The 18,585-nt window shown below is 42.1% G+C and overlaps 1 protein-coding gene across 1 annotated transcript in view; it reads right to left on the bottom strand.

Moving 5' to 3' along the window:
- Nucleotides 1-17,971, bottom strand: part of KIAA0368 (KIAA0368 ortholog) — a 61,763-nt gene extending 43,792 nt beyond the window's left edge. The window contains exons 1-5 of the mRNA XM_010005464.1: nt 17,905-17,971; nt 10,178-10,308; nt 2,323-2,439; nt 1,250-1,368; nt 5-50 (exon numbers count right to left, since the gene is read on the bottom strand). Of these exons, the coding sequence (XP_010003766.1) occupies nt 5-50; nt 1,250-1,368; nt 2,323-2,439; nt 10,178-10,308; nt 17,905-17,971 (480 nt within the window). The remainder of the gene's footprint in view (nt 1-4; nt 51-1,249; nt 1,369-2,322; nt 2,440-10,177; nt 10,309-17,904) is intronic.
- Nucleotides 17,972-18,585: the final 614 nt, after the last annotated feature.

Here is an 18,585-nt window from a genome sequence, read left to right on the forward strand (position 1 = left end):
CAGCAGGGTATTTCATGTGAAAAAGGGTTGGTATTAGAAGATGCATTAGGCTGAAAAACAATTATATTTACTGCAACCATTTTTTAAAAAACACACCTGTTTATTCTTAGCATTCAAGAGAGAAAACTTTAACAATAAACATTGTCTCTAAGAGCAAAAAAAAATTTTAATAAAGTTTAACTGATTCACAATCCAGTGGTCTCTATTTGGCGCTTGACATGCTTAAAAACAGAAGGCAGAAAATAAATCAGGATTTGTTCTAAAATAGAACATATATATGCCTGCATACATACACACATCTGGAAAAACAAAGTCACTGCCTCTGTACAGGCTTTTAATGTTTCATAATTATGCCACAAAATACAGTCATCCATAAGAAATTCAAAGTTTTACATGTAAGTCTGCCTAGCGCAGAAGTTGACCAACACTGTTCAGTTTCACCAAAAACTGAACACAGACAAATATACTGATTACAGACCAATACGGCCAGATTTCCCAAAGCTCTCTTCACTGAAGTACTTGCTTTTTGGACATGGCAAAACCATGGTCCCAAATAAGACAATCAAGTATTTTTACACTGATGTCATGAATGGGAGCAAGATTTTACTGCAAGACCTTTCACTAATGTAATTTTTAAAATACCTTTACACCGTCACAACGATGTAGAGTGAATGAAGGTATGATTTTAACGCCATTTTCCAGTGCCAGCATGGTGGAAACCCATCTCAACATAAATAAGAAATTGGTCCATAATTAGCAGTCTTCTACAAGTTCTTAGTACACAGCAGTTCCCAACGTTAGTAATTTTTTTATTTATTACAACTTAGTGTTTCAAGTGAGTAGGAATTCTGGTTATCTCAAAATTCAGAGTGGCGAATCTGAGACATTTACTGCTCTTCTCTTGCTGGGTGGGCAGAGGATATTTACTGAAGGTCTGGCATTAAGCTGAAAACTAGAATTTGATGAAGAATGGAGGATATGGGCAGGCAAATCCATCATAAAAAGGGCCTCTTATCATACAGGGAGCCTGTTGCTGCAGGTTCTGTATATTTCTACAACTTTAGACTATATGAATTCTTCAAATCACCCAAAGTACTGAATTGCTGATCCAAACTGTACAACACAAGAATATCCCAGGAAATAAAAGATTTCACCAAGGAAAAAAAACCAAAAATCTTCTGACAAATAATACAAATGATTTTACTAAAGGAATACTAACAGAATTCACTCCAAAGATAAGCAGTTATACCTGTCTTGTTGTGGTTGAGGCTTCCCTTCCATTGCAGTGAGAAGAGTTGGAGCCAATTCACACTGTTTTTCCACAGGCAGACGGGGGTACCCCATCTTAACATAAATTATGGTAAAATTCTAAAGGAACAGAAAACACAGTTTTGCAATGGTACAAAAGAAACACCTAGTTTTTAAACTCTTCATATATTTTGTGCTACATTATTAGGTGTTGGAAAAACATGTTTTGGAAGACAGCTTTCTTAATTCTAAGGCTCACGGGACTGACAGCTATTAAAGGGGAGGCTTGACAAGCATCTTGCTGAGCCTTGACTTTAAAAGGAGAACACTTTCTGAAATTAAGCAGAAAGCAGTATTGATTATATACTAATTCTGTAGCATATGCAAGCTTCCTCTGGAAAATGTATTTCTAAATCATCATAAATAAAAGCTGCAGATTTAATAAAAACAGAGTCCAGTGACAGGACAGTGTGGCAGAGCAATACTGGATACTGGACTGTCTAAGTGCTATCATGTTGATCCAAACCCACTCAAGAACTGTAGAGATAACAGGTAGGTGTTCAATGACTGAGCTGAAAGAAATGTTGAAGTGGGAACCATTATAGTTCTTTATAGATGGCACTTGTTGGAATTTTATTAATTTTATGCATGACTCAGATATATGAATGAAAACAGATTTTTACAGCCAAAAGCAATCTTGGTCAGAGAAATAGACATATTCTAAGTAAGACTCTAAGCCTGCGCTTATCAGGATAAGGATTGGGAGCTGCTTGCAAAGTGGAGGCTCTAACAATGAACAGACCCTCTACAATACAAGCAATTCATGCATTCATTAAATTTTGAGTGTAATTATCAGTAATTTGGACAGAATTAATAGTGTAGCTGCTTTATGAAATGAGGTTTCACCCCAAACAGACTACAAAGTTTAGTTTAAAAAACATCTCTCAAAATCCCAACTCGATGACAATAATATACTTGCTAAGAAAACCGACAGAGCTAAATACAGGAGCTTTAAAGAAAATTACATCTGTTACAAGTAAATCAGTAACCATTTTTGGAAGAACAGACACTTACAGTGACAAAAGACACTGCAGAAGGATCTTGATACTGAACTAGCAATGTCTCCACTGGAAGCTGGATTTTTGGACGACTTTTGATGCGCTTATTCAGATGAACCAGCAGCTCCATGACCTGACAGGAAGAAAAAAACAACTCGAGAGAACCATCAATAATTTTACTACTTTGGAGTTCACATGGGAACCCTCAGTCCATTAGGCAGGCCTATTGTAGACAAACCAGGCCTGAGCTTCCTGATTATTTAATTCCTAAGAAAATGGCAGCCATCATTTATTATATTATCTTGAAAACACTCTGACATGTCTCAAGTCACTGTTAGAGCAAACACATGCCAGTCCCAAACAATGCCAGAACTGATAATCTCTATCAGCACAAATGTAAGGAAGAAATTTTAACTGAGGATGACCAGTTCTTTCTACACAGTTGGTTAATCCCTCAAAACTGAGCCTGGATTGGAATTCTAGATTGCTGCTCTCTGTTTTGTGGTTGTAAAGTAACTTCAATTCATGACACAGGAATAAAGAAGCCCAACAATTAAAAAAATTCCACCACCTATCAAGAAAGTGTATGAAAAATATGTTTGGAGTGAAACAATGCAGAACTGAAATCCTTCAGGCAAAAGGAGAAGCAAACAGGAGCCCTGTGAATGTCAGGCAGGAGCACTGTGCAGCCCTGTCCTGGGCAGCAATAATAGGGCCAGGCAGCAGCCGGGGGGAATGGCCCTGGGCTCTGGTGGGCAGGAAGAACTAGAGATCTGTGCACAGTCACACAGCCATGATCTCACTGCAACCACTAAGACATGGTGGGACAGCTCAGATGATTGGAGCGCTGTCAAGAATGGCTATGTACTCTTCAGGAAAGACAGGTCACCAAAGCAAGGTGGCAGGGTGGCACCTGGAGTGTACCGCACTCTGGCCAGGGGAGAAGGAAGAACGTGTTGAGAGCTTATGGGTGAGAATTAAGGGGTAGGCCTTGTTGACACTGTTGTGGGTATTTACTACAGGCCACCTGCTCAGGATGAGGAGGCTGAAAAGGCCTTTTGCAGGCAGCTGAAAGTAACCTCATGATCACAGGCCCTGGTTCTCATGGGGGATTTCAATCACCCAGATATTTGCTGGAAAGGCCACACAGCCAGGCATGCACAGTCCAGGAGGTTCCTGCAGAGTGTTGATGATAACCTTCTGATGAAGGTGGTTGAGGAACCCATGAGGGGCAGTGCACTGCTAGACCTGGTACTAACAAACAAAGAGGGTCTTGTTGGTTATGTGAAGGTTGGGGGCAAACTCGGCTGTAGTGACCATGAAATGGTGAAATTTACTATTTTGGATGGGAGTAGGAGAGAAATGAGGAAGACTACAACCCTGGACTTCAGGAATGCAACATTTAACCTCTTCAAATGTTAAAAAAAACCAACTTGCTGGATTACCAAGGGTCAAGGCTCTGGAAGGTATGGATGTCCGTGAAAGCTGGGCAACTTTCATACACCACCTGCTCCAAGGTCAAAACCCAATGAGAAAGAAATCAAGTAGAGGAGGTAGGAGACCTGCATGGATAAGTAGGGGTCTTCTGGAAAAAATTAAAGGAAAGAAGGAAATTTACAGAATGTGGAAAACAGTTCTGGCCACTTGGAAGGAATACAGGAATGTTGTAAGAGAATGCAGGGATGCAGTGAGGAAAGCTAAGGCCCACCTGGAACTAAAGCTGGCATGGGCTATCAAGGACAACAAGAAAAGTTTCTTCCAGTACATCAATAAAAAAAGGAAGAACAGGGGAAATGTAGGCCTGCTGATGAATGAGGCAGGTTGCCCTTGTGACTGATGACACAGGGAAGGCAGAGTTATTGAATGCCTTCTTTGCTTCAGTCTTCACTGCAAAAGCCAGTCCTCTTAAATCCCAGACCCTGGAGTTTAGAGAAAAGGTCTGAAGAAAGGAAGACTTTCCCTTAGTAAGGGAGGACCAGATTAGAGGCCACTTAGCCAACCTGTACATCCATAAATCCACGGGCCCTGATGGGATGCATCTACAAATTCTGAGAGAGCTGGCAGATGTTATTGCTGGGCCACTCTCCATCATCTTTGAGAGGTCATGGAGAACAGGAGAGGTGCCTGAGGACTGGAGGAGGGCTAACGTCACTCCAGTCTTCAAGAAGGGCAAGAAGGAGGAACCAGGGAACTACAAGCTGATTAGTCGCACCTCTGTCCCTGTTAAGGTGTTAGAAAAAAAATCATTCTGGACGTCATCACAAAACATGTGAAAGCAAAGAATATCATTGGGAGAAGTCAGCATGGATTCACCCAAGGGAAATCATGCTTGACCAACCTGATTGCCTTCTATGATGTCATTACTGGCTGACTAGATGAGGGGAAAGCCGTGGATGTTATCTACCTTGACTTCAGCAAGGCTTTTGTTACTGTCTCCCATAACATCCTTGTTAGGAAACTCAGGAAGAGTGGGCTTTATAAGAGGACAGTGAGGTGGATTGAGAGCTGGCTGTGTGACAGATCTCAGAGGGTGGTGACCAACAGAACAGGGATGAGTTGGAGGCCAGTAACCAGTGATGTTCCCCAGGGATCAGTACTCAGTCCGGTCTTGTTCAATGTGTTCACCAACAGTCTGGAGGAGGGGACAGTGTATATCCTCAGCAAGTTTGCTGGTGATACAAAACTGGGAGGGGTGGCTGACACTCCAGAGGCCTGCGCTGCTATTCAGTGTGACCTGGACAGGCTGGAGAGTTGGGCAGAATGGAACCTCATGAGGTTCAATAAGAGCAAGTGTAGGGTCCTGCACCTGGGAAGAAAGAACCCCAAACACCAATCTAGGTTAGGGGTGGACCTGCTGAAAAGCAGTTTGGAGGAGAAGGATCTTGGAGTCCTGATAGACAGTAAATTATCCAGGAGCCAGCAGTGTGCCCTTGCTGCCAGGAAGGCCAGCGGAATCTTAGGTTGCATAAAGAAGAGCATGGCCAGTAGGTCAAGGGAGGTCATTCACCCCCTCTACTCTGCCCTGGCGAGGCCACAGCTGGAATACTGCATCCAGTTCTGGGCTCCACAGCTCAAGACAGACAGGGAGCTACTGGAGAGATTCCAGAGGAGGGTGAAGATGATAGTGGGACTAGAGCACCTCTCCTGTGAGGAAAGGTTGAAAGAGCTGGGACTATTTAGCCTGGAGATGAGAAGGCTGAGGGGAGACCTTATCAATGTGTGGAAGTATCTAAGGGGTGGGTGCAAGGAAGATGGAGACAGGCTCTTCTCAGTAATTCCCAGTGTGAGAACAAGGGGCAATGGGTACAAATTGGAACATAGGAAGTTCCATCTAAATATCAGAAAAAAACTTCTTTACAGTGAGGGTGATGGAGCACTGGAAAGGCTGCCCAGAGAGGTTGCGGAATCTCCATATCTGGAAATACTAAAAACCCACCCGGATACAGTCCTGTGTAAAGTGCTCTAGGTTATCTTACTTCAGTAGGAGAGTTGGACTATATGATCTCTAGAGGTCCCTTCCAACCCCAGCAACTCTGATTCTGTGATTCTGTTTAGGCAGTTGCTCTATCCCTGAAAAGCCAACCCCACCAAGAAAGGGGAATCAGGAAAAAAAAAAGAGACTCATGGGTTGAAATGAAAACAGGTTTAATAAAATAGTCATAAAAAGGACTACTGCTGGTCCCAGTGCTGATATGAAAGACAAAGTTATGCTGAGCCCACATAGTGGTGGCAAGCTGTGCGCTCCCCACAGCAGGTGCCAGATGTCACACACTGTAAGCACCACAGCTCCAGTGAGAGCATGACAGTCACAGCAAATGAAGAGCAGACCTCTGGGGCAGAGGAATGGATGAGACCCTCCATGGACAGCAGCCACTGACGAAGAGTCCTACCCTGAGCAAACGACCACATTTACAGGGAGAGTTACATTAATGCTGTGGAATACTTCCGTTGGCCAGCTTCGGTCTGTTGCCCTCGCTTTTGTTCCTCCCAGCACATAGCTAGCCCAAAACTGCTAAAGACCTGGATCAGTATGGAAGCCTGCATACCATGGCTGGTGACAAACGAAGAACAAAGTGTCCTACCAGCTTTGCTCTCACAGAATTGGGTGCTGCAGTCTTCTCAAATATTACAGCTTGCTCAAATCAGAAAATTGAGAAACCAGGATACTAAGTAATCATAGAATCACAGAACTACTCAGGTTGGAAAAGACCCTTGGGATCACCAAGTCCAACCATCATCCCTACTCTACAAAGTTCTCCCCTAAACCAGATCCACCAACACCACATCCAAACCACCTTTAAACACATCCAGGGATCGTGACTCCATCGTCTCCCTGGGCAACCTATTCCAGTGTCTAACCACTATCTCTGTAAAAAATTTTTCCTAATGTCCAATCTGAACCTCCCCTGTTGCAGCTTGAAGCCACTCCTTCTTGTTCTATCAGTAACACCTGTGCAAAGAGACCAGCACCGGCCTCTCTACAATGTCCTTTCAGGTAGTTGTAGAGACCAAAGAGGGCTCCCCTCAGCTTCCTATTCCTCAAACTAAACATGCTGACAGCCATCAAATTTTGCTGTTGCGAAATTATTAAAACAGCAGTCACAAATTCCTATTATTATGGAGAGGAAAAAAACCTTTCTGCACACACTTTTCTGGTGAAGGAATAGAAATATACACATATGACTACAACAGAGTTTGAGGAACCCGTTCAAGTTACCCATGGTGGCTGACGCAAAAGAGGTGGCTGGATTTGAGTATGTGTGAGAGTTTAGCTGACTTCCTGCTTCTATAACCCTTAATATCAACACAGTGCAGTAAGGATCTCATCCAGCTGTACTCAGACCTGAATTAGGCAGGCTTTGCTCCAGTGAGGCTGATCCCATCTAAGAGACTGAGTAACTCTCACAGTGGCTGTGCTGGCCCACTGCAGCCAGTGGTCAAGGAGAGTAATTGGCACAACACCACTTATGTAGTAAAAACCTTCACCCTCATGCCTTCATGAAAATCATCACGTGTGATGAGCATCTTAGCTCTAAATTGTGGGAATTTCTCTAGGTCATTTAAGACTCACACACATACACACTGCCTTAGCTATCATTTGCTGTGTTGCCAGTCACTGTCTAGTTTTCTAAGAACATTTATGGCTATAAAAACATGAGTAAACAGTAGAATATTGAGCAAGTGAATTTTTCCCTTTTAAGCTTTTTACTCTCCGATTTCTCTCTGACCCCATGACGCTGTGAGTCCTTTCCCAACACACTGAGATAAACAATGGGGGCACATCTGGGGATCAGCTATGGTAGATTTTGAGGCTGGAGTTGAACAAAAGGCACATTCTCTGCTGTCCATCAGGCAAAATGAGCATTGGAAAGCTAGTTATTTGTGTTTAGAAGTCATTAGCATTTGAAAATGCATCAGACCTAAGATATTTTTCCACATCAACAGCAAAATAAGAGCAAGCAGGATTGAAAAGGTGAGTTCTGAAAAAAACCACAAACCCAAACACAAATCAAAACAAAAAAGCAAACAAACAAAAAAAACAACAGGAAAAGGCAATGTGTCTGTTGAACAAATTTACCTGCAGGTTCTACACTTCACAGACAATCATTACTGATGTCCATTAGAATAATACCCTCTCCTATGTCTCACTGAGAAATTATTTTGCAATGTAAAAAATACCAAACAAAAAAAAACCCAGAATGAAAACAATACCAAAACAGTCAACTTCCCTTTGCTGATAAGGCAAAAAGAGAATTCAGGGCAACTTCCTTGACTGCAATGTGTTTGAGAAATAGTAAGTAGTACACGGAAGTGCTGTAATTGCTTAGAATATAAGCATCATCTTGTATAGATACAATTCTATAGTTTAAACACAGAGGAGGCAGAAGAAATTAGTTTTATTTCATTATTCATTCTAACACAAAAACTACAGTATACCTTAAGAGTGCTGTGTGACTTTCAGAGCCCATTTAAAATGTAATTTTCAAAGGAACAGTCCTCCCCCTTTCCTGATTCTCACAACACTCAAAGACAACAATTCCAGTTTATTGAAAAAAATCATATAAAAATACCCTAAGAAATTTCACTAGATAGTTGGATGTTTTTCTTCACAGCTGCAACTGCATGTGATAAGCAAGTATTCAGAACTCTCCACTTGAGTTAGAATATCTGTCCTTCAGCACAGTGGAATGTCTTCACAACTATAGATTTACTTCCATTTGATCACTTCCAGGAGCAAATTTGTACAGAACTTTTTGAAAAAAACTGTTTTACAGTTACCTGCAGGTTCTGAAATCTACTCATAAATACAGTGAAGGTAAGATATTTCCCTACTTTTAAAAGACAGAAAGGGGATTACAAAAACCTTCTTTTCTACCACTACTCCCCAACAATCCATCTGAGCACTCTGTTCAGAAAGGTCAACCTCTATCACCAGGCAGATTTTTCTGATGAACATCTGAAGGGACAAGAATTCATCCTTTCCTTTCTCATCCAGCTGCTGAAATATCTTCTCTTCAGCTCCTGCTGCTCCATTTGCCTCTTCTGTTCACATTCTCCTGGCAGAACAGGAAACACAAGCAGGTGTTCCTCTGCCTCAATCCAGATTAGGTCAGATCTCTTCTGCTATTAACATTGGGTTTAGCAATCCCCTCACAGAATCCCAAAGCTGTTGTAGCACACCATTTGTGCAAGAACACAGGACTGGAAATAAAAATATGCTAGCAAACTGAGTTCACCTCCCTCCTATGGCAGGCAGCTACATCACTGAATTCCTTCATGCTCCTATTAAATTCCATCGTCAACACTGTGAGGCCTTTGCCTGGCCACTGGGACAGCTGCAATGATAAACGTGTGGTGTCAGGGAACTAAGGCCAGGCTCAGTTGCCTAGCAGAAGGGAGGCTGCTGCAGCTCCACACCCCAGGTGTAATCAGCCAAGGCACACATTCACCAGTGGGCTTCACCCAGAGACACACACTAACTGCTCACCAAACCACCTAGGTCCATCCTTTTCCCTGCCTTCGGCTCCTTCATTAAACATCCCCCTAGAAGGCTTGTGCAATCCCAAAATGCTCTTGCCCTGCATCTCACTGTGTCCTCTACCCCTAGAAAGCACTCTCTCAATCTAAAAGGTGTTCTGGCATTGATTCAACTTGACAGATTTCATGCCCAGACAGTGAGGCTCAGACTCACCTCAGACAGGCCTGGAAGGAATGTAGACCCTTCCTCAAAGTCCTTTAACTGCCTGACTCTCCTGGTGTTTCCATGTTCTCCTAGGCTTTTGGAAATGCTCCTACAATGTGTCCTGGGAGGAGCTGGGCAGTGCGTTACACAGGTTTCTGGACTTGTTATTACATCCCTATGCTCCTTCCTGGGTGTGCAGATGAACCTTCATCCTATAACCTAATGCAGTGAATTGAATGCTCAGGGATTCCTTAAATTCTGTAACCTGTAACCAAGCCTGTAACCATGCAAGGACCAAAAGGTTTTGGAAATGGAATTTAATACCACATGTGCCATGAGTCAGATGGGTGCACAGCAGCCCTACAGCCACAGCAACTGCCTCTATGTCAGTAAGTCACAGTCTCAGGCTAACTTACAGCTAGCTGGCCTGAAGTGGAAACAAATGCAGCTTCCACACATCAGCAAAAGCCACACATCTACAGACTTAGCTGATACAAGAAATTACCATTTCCTTTTAGCTCTAATTGTTGTAATAAACCCATTCTCTATCAGGTTCATGACAACTTCTCCCCAAAGACTACATTTCTTCACAGAGAACGTGCAAGTGTAGTATAAAACAAGACACATCAGGGGCATCTCATTCTCTCTGACTGGGAAAACATACCACTATGGTTAATTGGATCCTTACCTTTTTACGAACTCCTTCCTGTGTGCTGGACAGCTTGAGGAGAACAGGGGGTAGGAATTTGGAAATAATGCTCTGTAACTGCTCATCTGTTTCTGCATGGCCAAGACGCAAAAACACACGTTCAAGCTGATCTGCAATTTAAAATAGTTTTTTAAAAATCATTAAAAAAGGAAAAGAGAAACTAGCTGAAACTCAGAATTGCTGTAGTAAGAAAACAACTTTTTCTGAATACCCTCCAAATGGGCTTGTAAGAAATGCTGCACAGTTCTTAAAGTGCTTCCACCTCTAAAGCACTCAACACCAATCCATCTCCTATTTTTAACACCAACTGAGCAAACTGTTGATGGCAGAGACCAGCCTTAGTGCTTCCAGAACTAGTCTCCACACTTACATGGAGACCAGTTCTATCAAAGACACAAGCAACTGGCATTTCCTTTGCATCAAAGTGTGTTTCAAATAGAGTCTAGAAATTATTCAAAAGTGAAATGGAAGGTTAGGATATCCAAGTGATTTCCTGTCCTTTCTGCTTTGACAACAAGTGTGTGGCTATGGAAATGCTAACTTTTGAAAACACATTTGCTGTGGTCTGCATTCAGAGCATGATGTCTGTATCTCCACGAGTTAATCAGAGGGCAAAGATATCTAACCAATTATTGTAATTATTCTTATTGAACCTAGGGTACTGCTCCTGCACAGGACCATTGTTGTAGATGTTGTGTCAACAGAACAAAACCAACAAGCACATACAACAGAATCCAAGAACAATTTACAGTTAGTATCGCAGAAAGGAAAGAGTCCTGGCAAAGCACAAGCTACAAGCTTGTGGCGAGCCACACCATGGCAGCTGGATACAAATTAACAGGTTGCACACCTGAAAGCACAAGAAACATGTGAAAAACAAGTTCTTTGAAAGTTTGAGGTTACTGTTCCAGGGTAAATTTGATACACATGTGAGTGATCCTAGGACACCTTGACACAGGCCAACCTGTTCTGACCACAACTTTCTCTTATGACACTTAACGTCTTCCAGAAAATCTTCACAAAGCTGCAAAAATGTTGACTGAACCACTTACCAATTTGTTACAATTTGTTGACCCTTTTTTTTTCCCCAAAAGACAGCATATCATAAATAGGAATAAGATTGCAAGCATGAAATACAGGACGTATTGCTGTAATTTAACAACACAAAGCTCCTAGTACCACTCTGTGAAGCTGCTGGAGTGGTGGAACAAACTCACCTCCCTTTAGCCAGCAGGTCTCTTCCCCAAACCCAGAAAGAACACAAAAAAACCCCATTTTATCAACTGCAAAGAGGCAGAAGTTGCAACTCCTACAAGATCAAGAGAATAGGAGAGAAAGCAACAAATATTTGTTTCCTCAGGGAGCTAGCAGAAGATGAGAGCCACAAAGAAGGCTCAAGGAATACAGCAACTCTACTAAGGACACAGGCTGAGAGAGTTGGGGCTGTTCAGCCTGGAGAATAGAAGGCTCCGGGGGTACCTCATACCAGCCTTCCAGTACCTGAAAGGGGAAAGGTGCAATGACTTTTAAATGTTAAGAGGGTAGATTTAGGTTAGCCATTAGGGAGGGTGGTGAGACAGAAGAAGAGGCTGCCTAGGGAAGCTGTGGATGCCCCTATCCTGGAAGTGTTGAACACCAAGTTGGACAGGGCCCTGAGAAACCTGCTCTAGTGGGAGGTGTCCCTGTCCATGCAGGGGGGGTTGGAGCTAGATGATCTTTAAGATCCCTTCCAACACAAACCATTCTATGGTTCTACAGTAAGACCACTTCAAGGAAACAGGTGAGACTAAAAAATCTCTCAGCAGGTCAAGCACGAGGGCTGAGGATCATCTGTCTTCATACAAAGAATGGAAAAGTTCCTATTTTAAGTGCCAGCATGCAGCTACCTCAACAGGTAAACCAGAAGCAAGGTAGAACCTCCCTGGTACAGCAGCATTCCTAACAACCAGACTGAGAAGAGTCTTCATGCATTGAACCAAGTCCATCTCTTCTCCACACTGCACCACTGCAGGCCAGATCCACAGGCAGCACGGAGACCCATGGGTTTTAAAGGAACTACAGGTCCTATGATAACCTACAAGGAGGAAACCATTCCTCCAAGACTGATCTAAAGTGACCTGTTGCAAATTGAGATTAGAGGGAGACGAAGGAGAACTGTACTTCTTGAAAGAGGGTCACTGAGGTGGCTGTAAAGGACCACAGGGGCAAAAACCAAACAAGAACTGGTACAGAGCAGAAGCAGAGACTGAGGGGAGCAGATATGGTTGGAACTTTATGAGGAAAAAAGATGCTGAAATGCAAATACAACTTTATGCAGGAAACCTATAAGAATGTAGCTGCAGAAGCATTTACTGTCCTATATTTTTAAATCTGTGTTATCCCTGCATAAAGAGCCCTCATAGCATCATCCCTCCTCTGCCAGCTACAGATTAAACATAGACATATCACTTCTAACGTTTTCTTTTGAGCAAATATGATAGGCAGCTGAAAAGACAGAGGACTAAGAGAATATACTGCCATGGAAAGTATATACTCTGAAACTGCAGCACCTACAGTGCAAACTAACTTGTGAGTCAATCCCTTGTTTCAGACAGATTCCATGGAACAATAAGGCTGCCAAATTGTCAATGACTTCACGGTGTTTATCTCATATTGAGGTTATATTTTTTTAATCCTAACAATTTCTCTCTCTCTTCTCACGTCATACTCCCCCATAAATTATAATCTCCTCCAGGACCTCTAGGATGTCTCAAGACCCCACCAGCATTAGGGGACTTCTTATGTCAAGCAGCTGAAATAACTCAAGCAATTAATGAAATGTTTCCCATCAGACCTGGAACTCCAGGAGAACACTGCAGACCCATCATCCTCAAGCAAACCAGCTAAGGAACCTCCCACACATGATCTTGCACATGGCAACAGATCAGACTCCAGTATAAAGAAACACAAGTCATTTGTAAAGCCATTTCTTGTAGCCATTGGGCTACACACACCTTCTGAAAGACACCGAACCCACTTGGCATGTGCCTGACGAAGTGCAGCAATGAACTGAATCCCATGCATCTACCCCATTTCCAGCTGCTTCCATTATTCTGTTGTTACAAGCAGCAACTAGAATTCTAAGAACAATAGACATCAGGAGAAAAAAAACCCTACCTCCCTGTTTACACCGGCTGTGAGCTACGTGTATTACCTTTCCCATAACCCTGCTGCCTAGTCAGTTAAGCCCTGATATTGCTATCAGGTAACCTTCCTTTAGCCATAAGCACAGCAGGACTCAGCAGCAAATTCAAGGAGACTTGTGCCTGGCTGCAGTTAAGAAATTGGTCAGGAGTTTGTCAAAGCACTCCTGTGCTGCCAGTGCAGGCTGTATCCATAGCAGTGGGACAGGAAAACGAAGAGCTAGAAGCCCTCCCAAATACATCAACCATTCTCTCCCACTTGTATTCTACTAACAATTAAGACCATCTCTCAATCTGACAGCATCCATTGTGGGAAAGCATAAACCTTGGAGATTTAAAGCACCACACACATGGGTCCAGGAGAGGAGGCAAGGACATAGTATATGGGACTCAGATACTATGTCTGTCCTACCTCCATGTATGCTGCAGACCAGCTGGCATGGGAGAAGCTCCTTTTCCTCTGCGCCGTGTCCTCTCTTAACCTCCACCCAGCCTCTCTCTCCAGCCTGTGCCAGGAGCAGACCACCATGCACCAGACATCAAACAAGACAAGAGGTCTACACCAAACCCATTCACAGACCCAGAACATGCTCTTCACAAGTTTTTAAGAAATAAGCCAAAACCTTCTCCATCCAGCTTTACAGCCCCTACTCCTGAGTGTAAAAATTATATGGTGGTAATTTCAGGAGGGGATCAGTAGGTTATATGAGAGTAAAGACAAGTAAAGCAAGAGGTCTAGCTTACTTTGCTCCCTACCACAGAAAAAAATTTCAAAAATTACACAGACCATTTTTAACAACTTTAGCAACTGAAATTAACTACTACAGCAATTTTATCACAACTTGAGAGTAAGAACATGGAACTTTAATTAGAAAGCTTTACACATCTCAGTGTTTACCTTTGCTAGCCAACACTGAACTCAAAACGCAGTTCAATGAATGACACACTTTCTGTAATTTTTCCTTTTGAAAGTTTATTAATAAAAATATTTTTAAACATTTTCTGGAAGCCCTAGGAGAAGGAAGTAATGGAGGGATCACATTTCGTAAAGAAAAGTTTTATCTTCATCTAAAAATCTGAGATTTTACAAAGGCTTGTCCTTCTTCAATTAAACCCTCATGTCAAATTTAGGACTAATATTTCCTTGGTATTGATTCCCAACTATAGCACCGCCTGTTTGCAAAATTACTTCCACAGTCATTCTACTGCAGCTCACTTCTAGTGAACATGGGGCTGGGGAAGGAACACACTATCAGAAGCAAAGAAGAAACTGTTAATGCAGTGCAGAAAATTTACAAAAAGGAACCTGGAAGATTGCCATTGTTGTATTTAAACTGGTGAGAAAGTCAAAGTGAAAGAGAGAAAGGAGAAAAGGAAGAAGACTTCACTGGAAACAGCTGGAAAACCCCATGCCCAACCCTACAGGGCTCAGTGTAAACTACCCCAAGAACAAACCTGCAAGTCAGAAGCAACAAAAAAGTAAAGGGTGCTCTGAGATGACCAGGAGCCTTCTAGATTTGCTCCACTGTGCAGAGCCCTTGCTCTGCCAGAGGGTGTTACAATGAAAAACCCAAGTAAGATTAAAGCACTAATACCCTTCAGCACATTGTTGGTTTAGTTATTTTGGGGATACTCTTGCAACATTCCATCTACAAAGCTGGAGGCAATTTCTTAAATGAAAGATGACTGCATCACCCAGAATCTGCTTATGAGCTATATGCCAAGCAAAGTCCCTGTCAGACTTCTCTGTTACACTAGAAAGCACCTGAGAAATCATATCTGATTTATTAAGCAGTCTTAGAAACATCCCAGGTGTGCCACAGCTATAACAGTCAACATTCTACTAAGGATTGGGAGAAAAAAAAAAAAAAAAAGCAGTACAATAAAGAACAAACTGCCTGAGTAGAAAAATTAATACTGGGTAGTTCTGTTTTTAAAATACATGTAATTAAGTCCATGCAAAATGTGTAACATATTCACAAATTTTGGCACAATCACAACTTCTTTCCATGCTCCTGCACAGTATTTTCCCACAATATTTAATATTTCCTTGCATTTTCTTGCTAAGCAAAAAAGCGTTTATAAGGGGATGACCATAAATACAGAGAATTTAGCAATGGGCACTGCATATGACTACCCTTTAATCCTATGTAAAAGAAACAAAGCAGCAGGAAAACAAGTGTTTCTTTGGATTCCTGTTTCCAGCAGCAGTGTCCTCTTGTGTTAACAGGCATGGTGTATTTGGAATTTGAAATCTCCAAGTTACCATGGCAATGCAGTTACCTATCTGTGAGAAAAATGCATGTTTCACTTCAGGTTCTTTCCAGTCTAAATTTATGGCTACAAGGCAGAACGCAGGTTTCAGCAGTTATGACCACACCTCACACAAAAAGGAAAGGAACAGATTTCAAAACACAGATAATATATATAAAAATTATTTAAAAGTCCCACTAACAGTAAGACTGTAGTTTGTGCTTTATCAGCTTCCCAATCCTTAAACACTTTGCCTTAAAAAGGTCAGAGCTATTTCTAAGTCTTGTCACTTCAGAACTAATCTTGCAGTCTCCCAAGTCAACAGCAAAGCCCCAGCGTGCTCCCTGAAACAACATACCCCTTTCTCCCATTTTGCTACACAGTACCTTTCCAAAGGGAACAACTGAGACAAAGACACAGAAAATATTAAATAAATTAACAGCTTCTGTTAACAAGGGCCTTTGCCTTTTTTTTTTTTTCTTTTTCTTAATTGAAACCACTGAAGTGGACTTTCCAAATGCTCAGTCTTACTGGGGTAGCTACTTCACTGATTATTCTTCATTTTATCAAAGAAACCTCCACTCTGTTCAGCTAAGCACAGCTCCAATTCATGTGCCTAGGTTTCCCTCCTTGTCCTTAAACAAGATAAAGAATTAGCTTCTTCTGGCATTTATAGACACTATGCACACAGCACATCAGCTATTCTGCACAGCCTCCTCACCAATGTACATTTGTACTGTTAAGTACAAAGTAAAACACACACTGCTTCTTATGAAGCTGACTCAAGAAATTGCTGAGGCTAGGATATGTCAAGGTAACTGTACTTCACAACTTAACTATCGCAGCAAAAGCATCCCAGGAGTGAAAAAGAGAGTTTGAGTCATCTGCAAAACAGAGCAGAGTGGGATGGGAAAATTCTGTGCATAAAGTCAGAATTTATCTTCACTTTCCTGAAAAGTGTCTGTTTGACAGATCTGTGGGACTGCTAACTTAAAGCATTTCTAGAACTTTAAGTAAATTAAACAAACAAAAAAATCCCTCTTCTGTTACCTGAACTCAGTAGAACCATGACATTACACTAGCACCCCCAACATTTTCTCCAAAGGCCATACACCAAATAAAGCACACTGGACACAGGAGTGTTTCAACTTCACTGTCTGGATGGCAGTGGTAGTTTTTGGACAGGTCCTTGCTAAAGCAAAAGCTCAAACACACCCTTCAGTCCCTCCAGAGCTAAGCAATTATTTCTGCACTATTTTATACACACCAACATAAGTTCTCATCTATTGTGCCACTACTAAAACAGCAGTCAAATTCTTGTTTAAATGGTATTAGGCTCTGGGAGAAAATATATCTAGTATGATTACAGTCAGGATTTGCTGGTGCTATTCCTGGCTCTACCATTGCATGCCTACAGGCCAGGCTTAGCCTCTCTGTTCAAGTATCTGAGTTCCTACCCAAGATTAACTTTCCTTTCTCTTGCATCTGAATTCTTACTGCTTCAGGGACAATCTACTGATTTTGCACTATATTTTAAATTGCTATATCTGCATTCTTATGCTGTCTTCAAACAGTTTGTCCTCTAAAATGATGAGCACCCTTACACAACATTCAGGCAAACAGTAAGTTTGTGTGTTTGACTGGAGCCACAGATCAAAGCTTCCTATAGCCATGTGTACATAAAGGAAGGAAAAATGGTTTTCCAATCTAAAACTAGTAGCAATTACTCTTGTTATTTTGATATTAATTGTTGTCCTAAAAAGGAAGAAATTTATTTCCAAATACACTGAAGTGCAAGTATTTGAATGTATTGAGACAGTAGGCCCACACAGAGGCTCTTCAGTTTCCCTCTCCTTATCTACATGAAATTACTCATTTTCCATTTTCCACTTTAATTTTTATTTAAGCCTACAGAACTTTCTGCTTACTGACAGATGAGGTACTAGAGAAGAAAAAACAAACCAAATCAAACAAATCCACTCTCTCCCCCAACCCCAAAACCATTTCTAAGCAAACCAGCAAAAATCCCCCAATTCTGAAGGATGCAGTGGTAAAATAACCTGAATTACACAATAAAAGTATTAACATGAACTTAAATCTCAGGACATTTGTCCTTTCAGCTTAACACAAAGGGCTATGCAGCAACCGGCACATGACTGAGCATGAATTTTTTTTGCAGGAGCAGATTTGGAGGCTGGAAAGCTAGAGATTAGGGGCAGATAAAAGCCAAGGAGTTACAAAGTTACAAGCAAGAGATCTCAGCTGACCCACCAAGGGCAATCATGTTAGCATTGACAGAAGAAATATCTGAGGTGATAGCAGCAGTGAGGTCTGCCATGGTCACTATGAGAACTTAACCCAGTTGTCAATGGACTAAAGAGCTTGGCATTCATGTCCTTCGATTCAAGGATCAGTGTAATTGAGAGATCCTTCTTACTCCACCCTGAGATCCTGGCTCTCTGGCTCCATAAAGGACATCCTCACCCCTGTCTCATGCCTTATTCCAGTCAGCCTAGTTCCAGTAACATCTAACAAAGAGCAGAACAAGGTTGCCATCTACACAGCAGCACACAGAGCAACAAAAGAACCCAAGTGACACACCACGCAGAAATGCCTTAGAACTGAAAGCCAATAGCACAAATATGCTCAAAGTATTTCTTCTGCCCTTCCTCTCTGGTGGTTGCCTCGCTCTATTTCAGGGCAACCGAAGGCTGAGTCATTAATTTTCTTGCTATTTACTCTATAGCATACATTAACTTTCCATTAGCTCTAGAATGTACGTCGTCTTTCCACTGACTCTGTTTCATGACAGGAGAAGCATTCCTTCAAGTTTCACAGGCTTCTCCGAGGAGAAGTCGACGGTTCACAGCACCGGGCTGCAGGAAGGGCTTTGGAGGTGGCAAGATGAGAGCGCTGGGCCTGCCCTGCCCCGCACGCCCGGCAGCAAGAGGC

The sequence above is a fragment of the Chaetura pelagica genome, unplaced genomic scaffold, assembly GCF_000747805.2.
Source record: "Chaetura pelagica isolate M959 unplaced genomic scaffold, ChaPel_1.0 scaffold349, whole genome shotgun sequence".
In the NCBI taxonomy this organism is placed as follows: Eukaryota; Metazoa; Chordata; class Aves; order Apodiformes; family Apodidae; genus Chaetura; species Chaetura pelagica.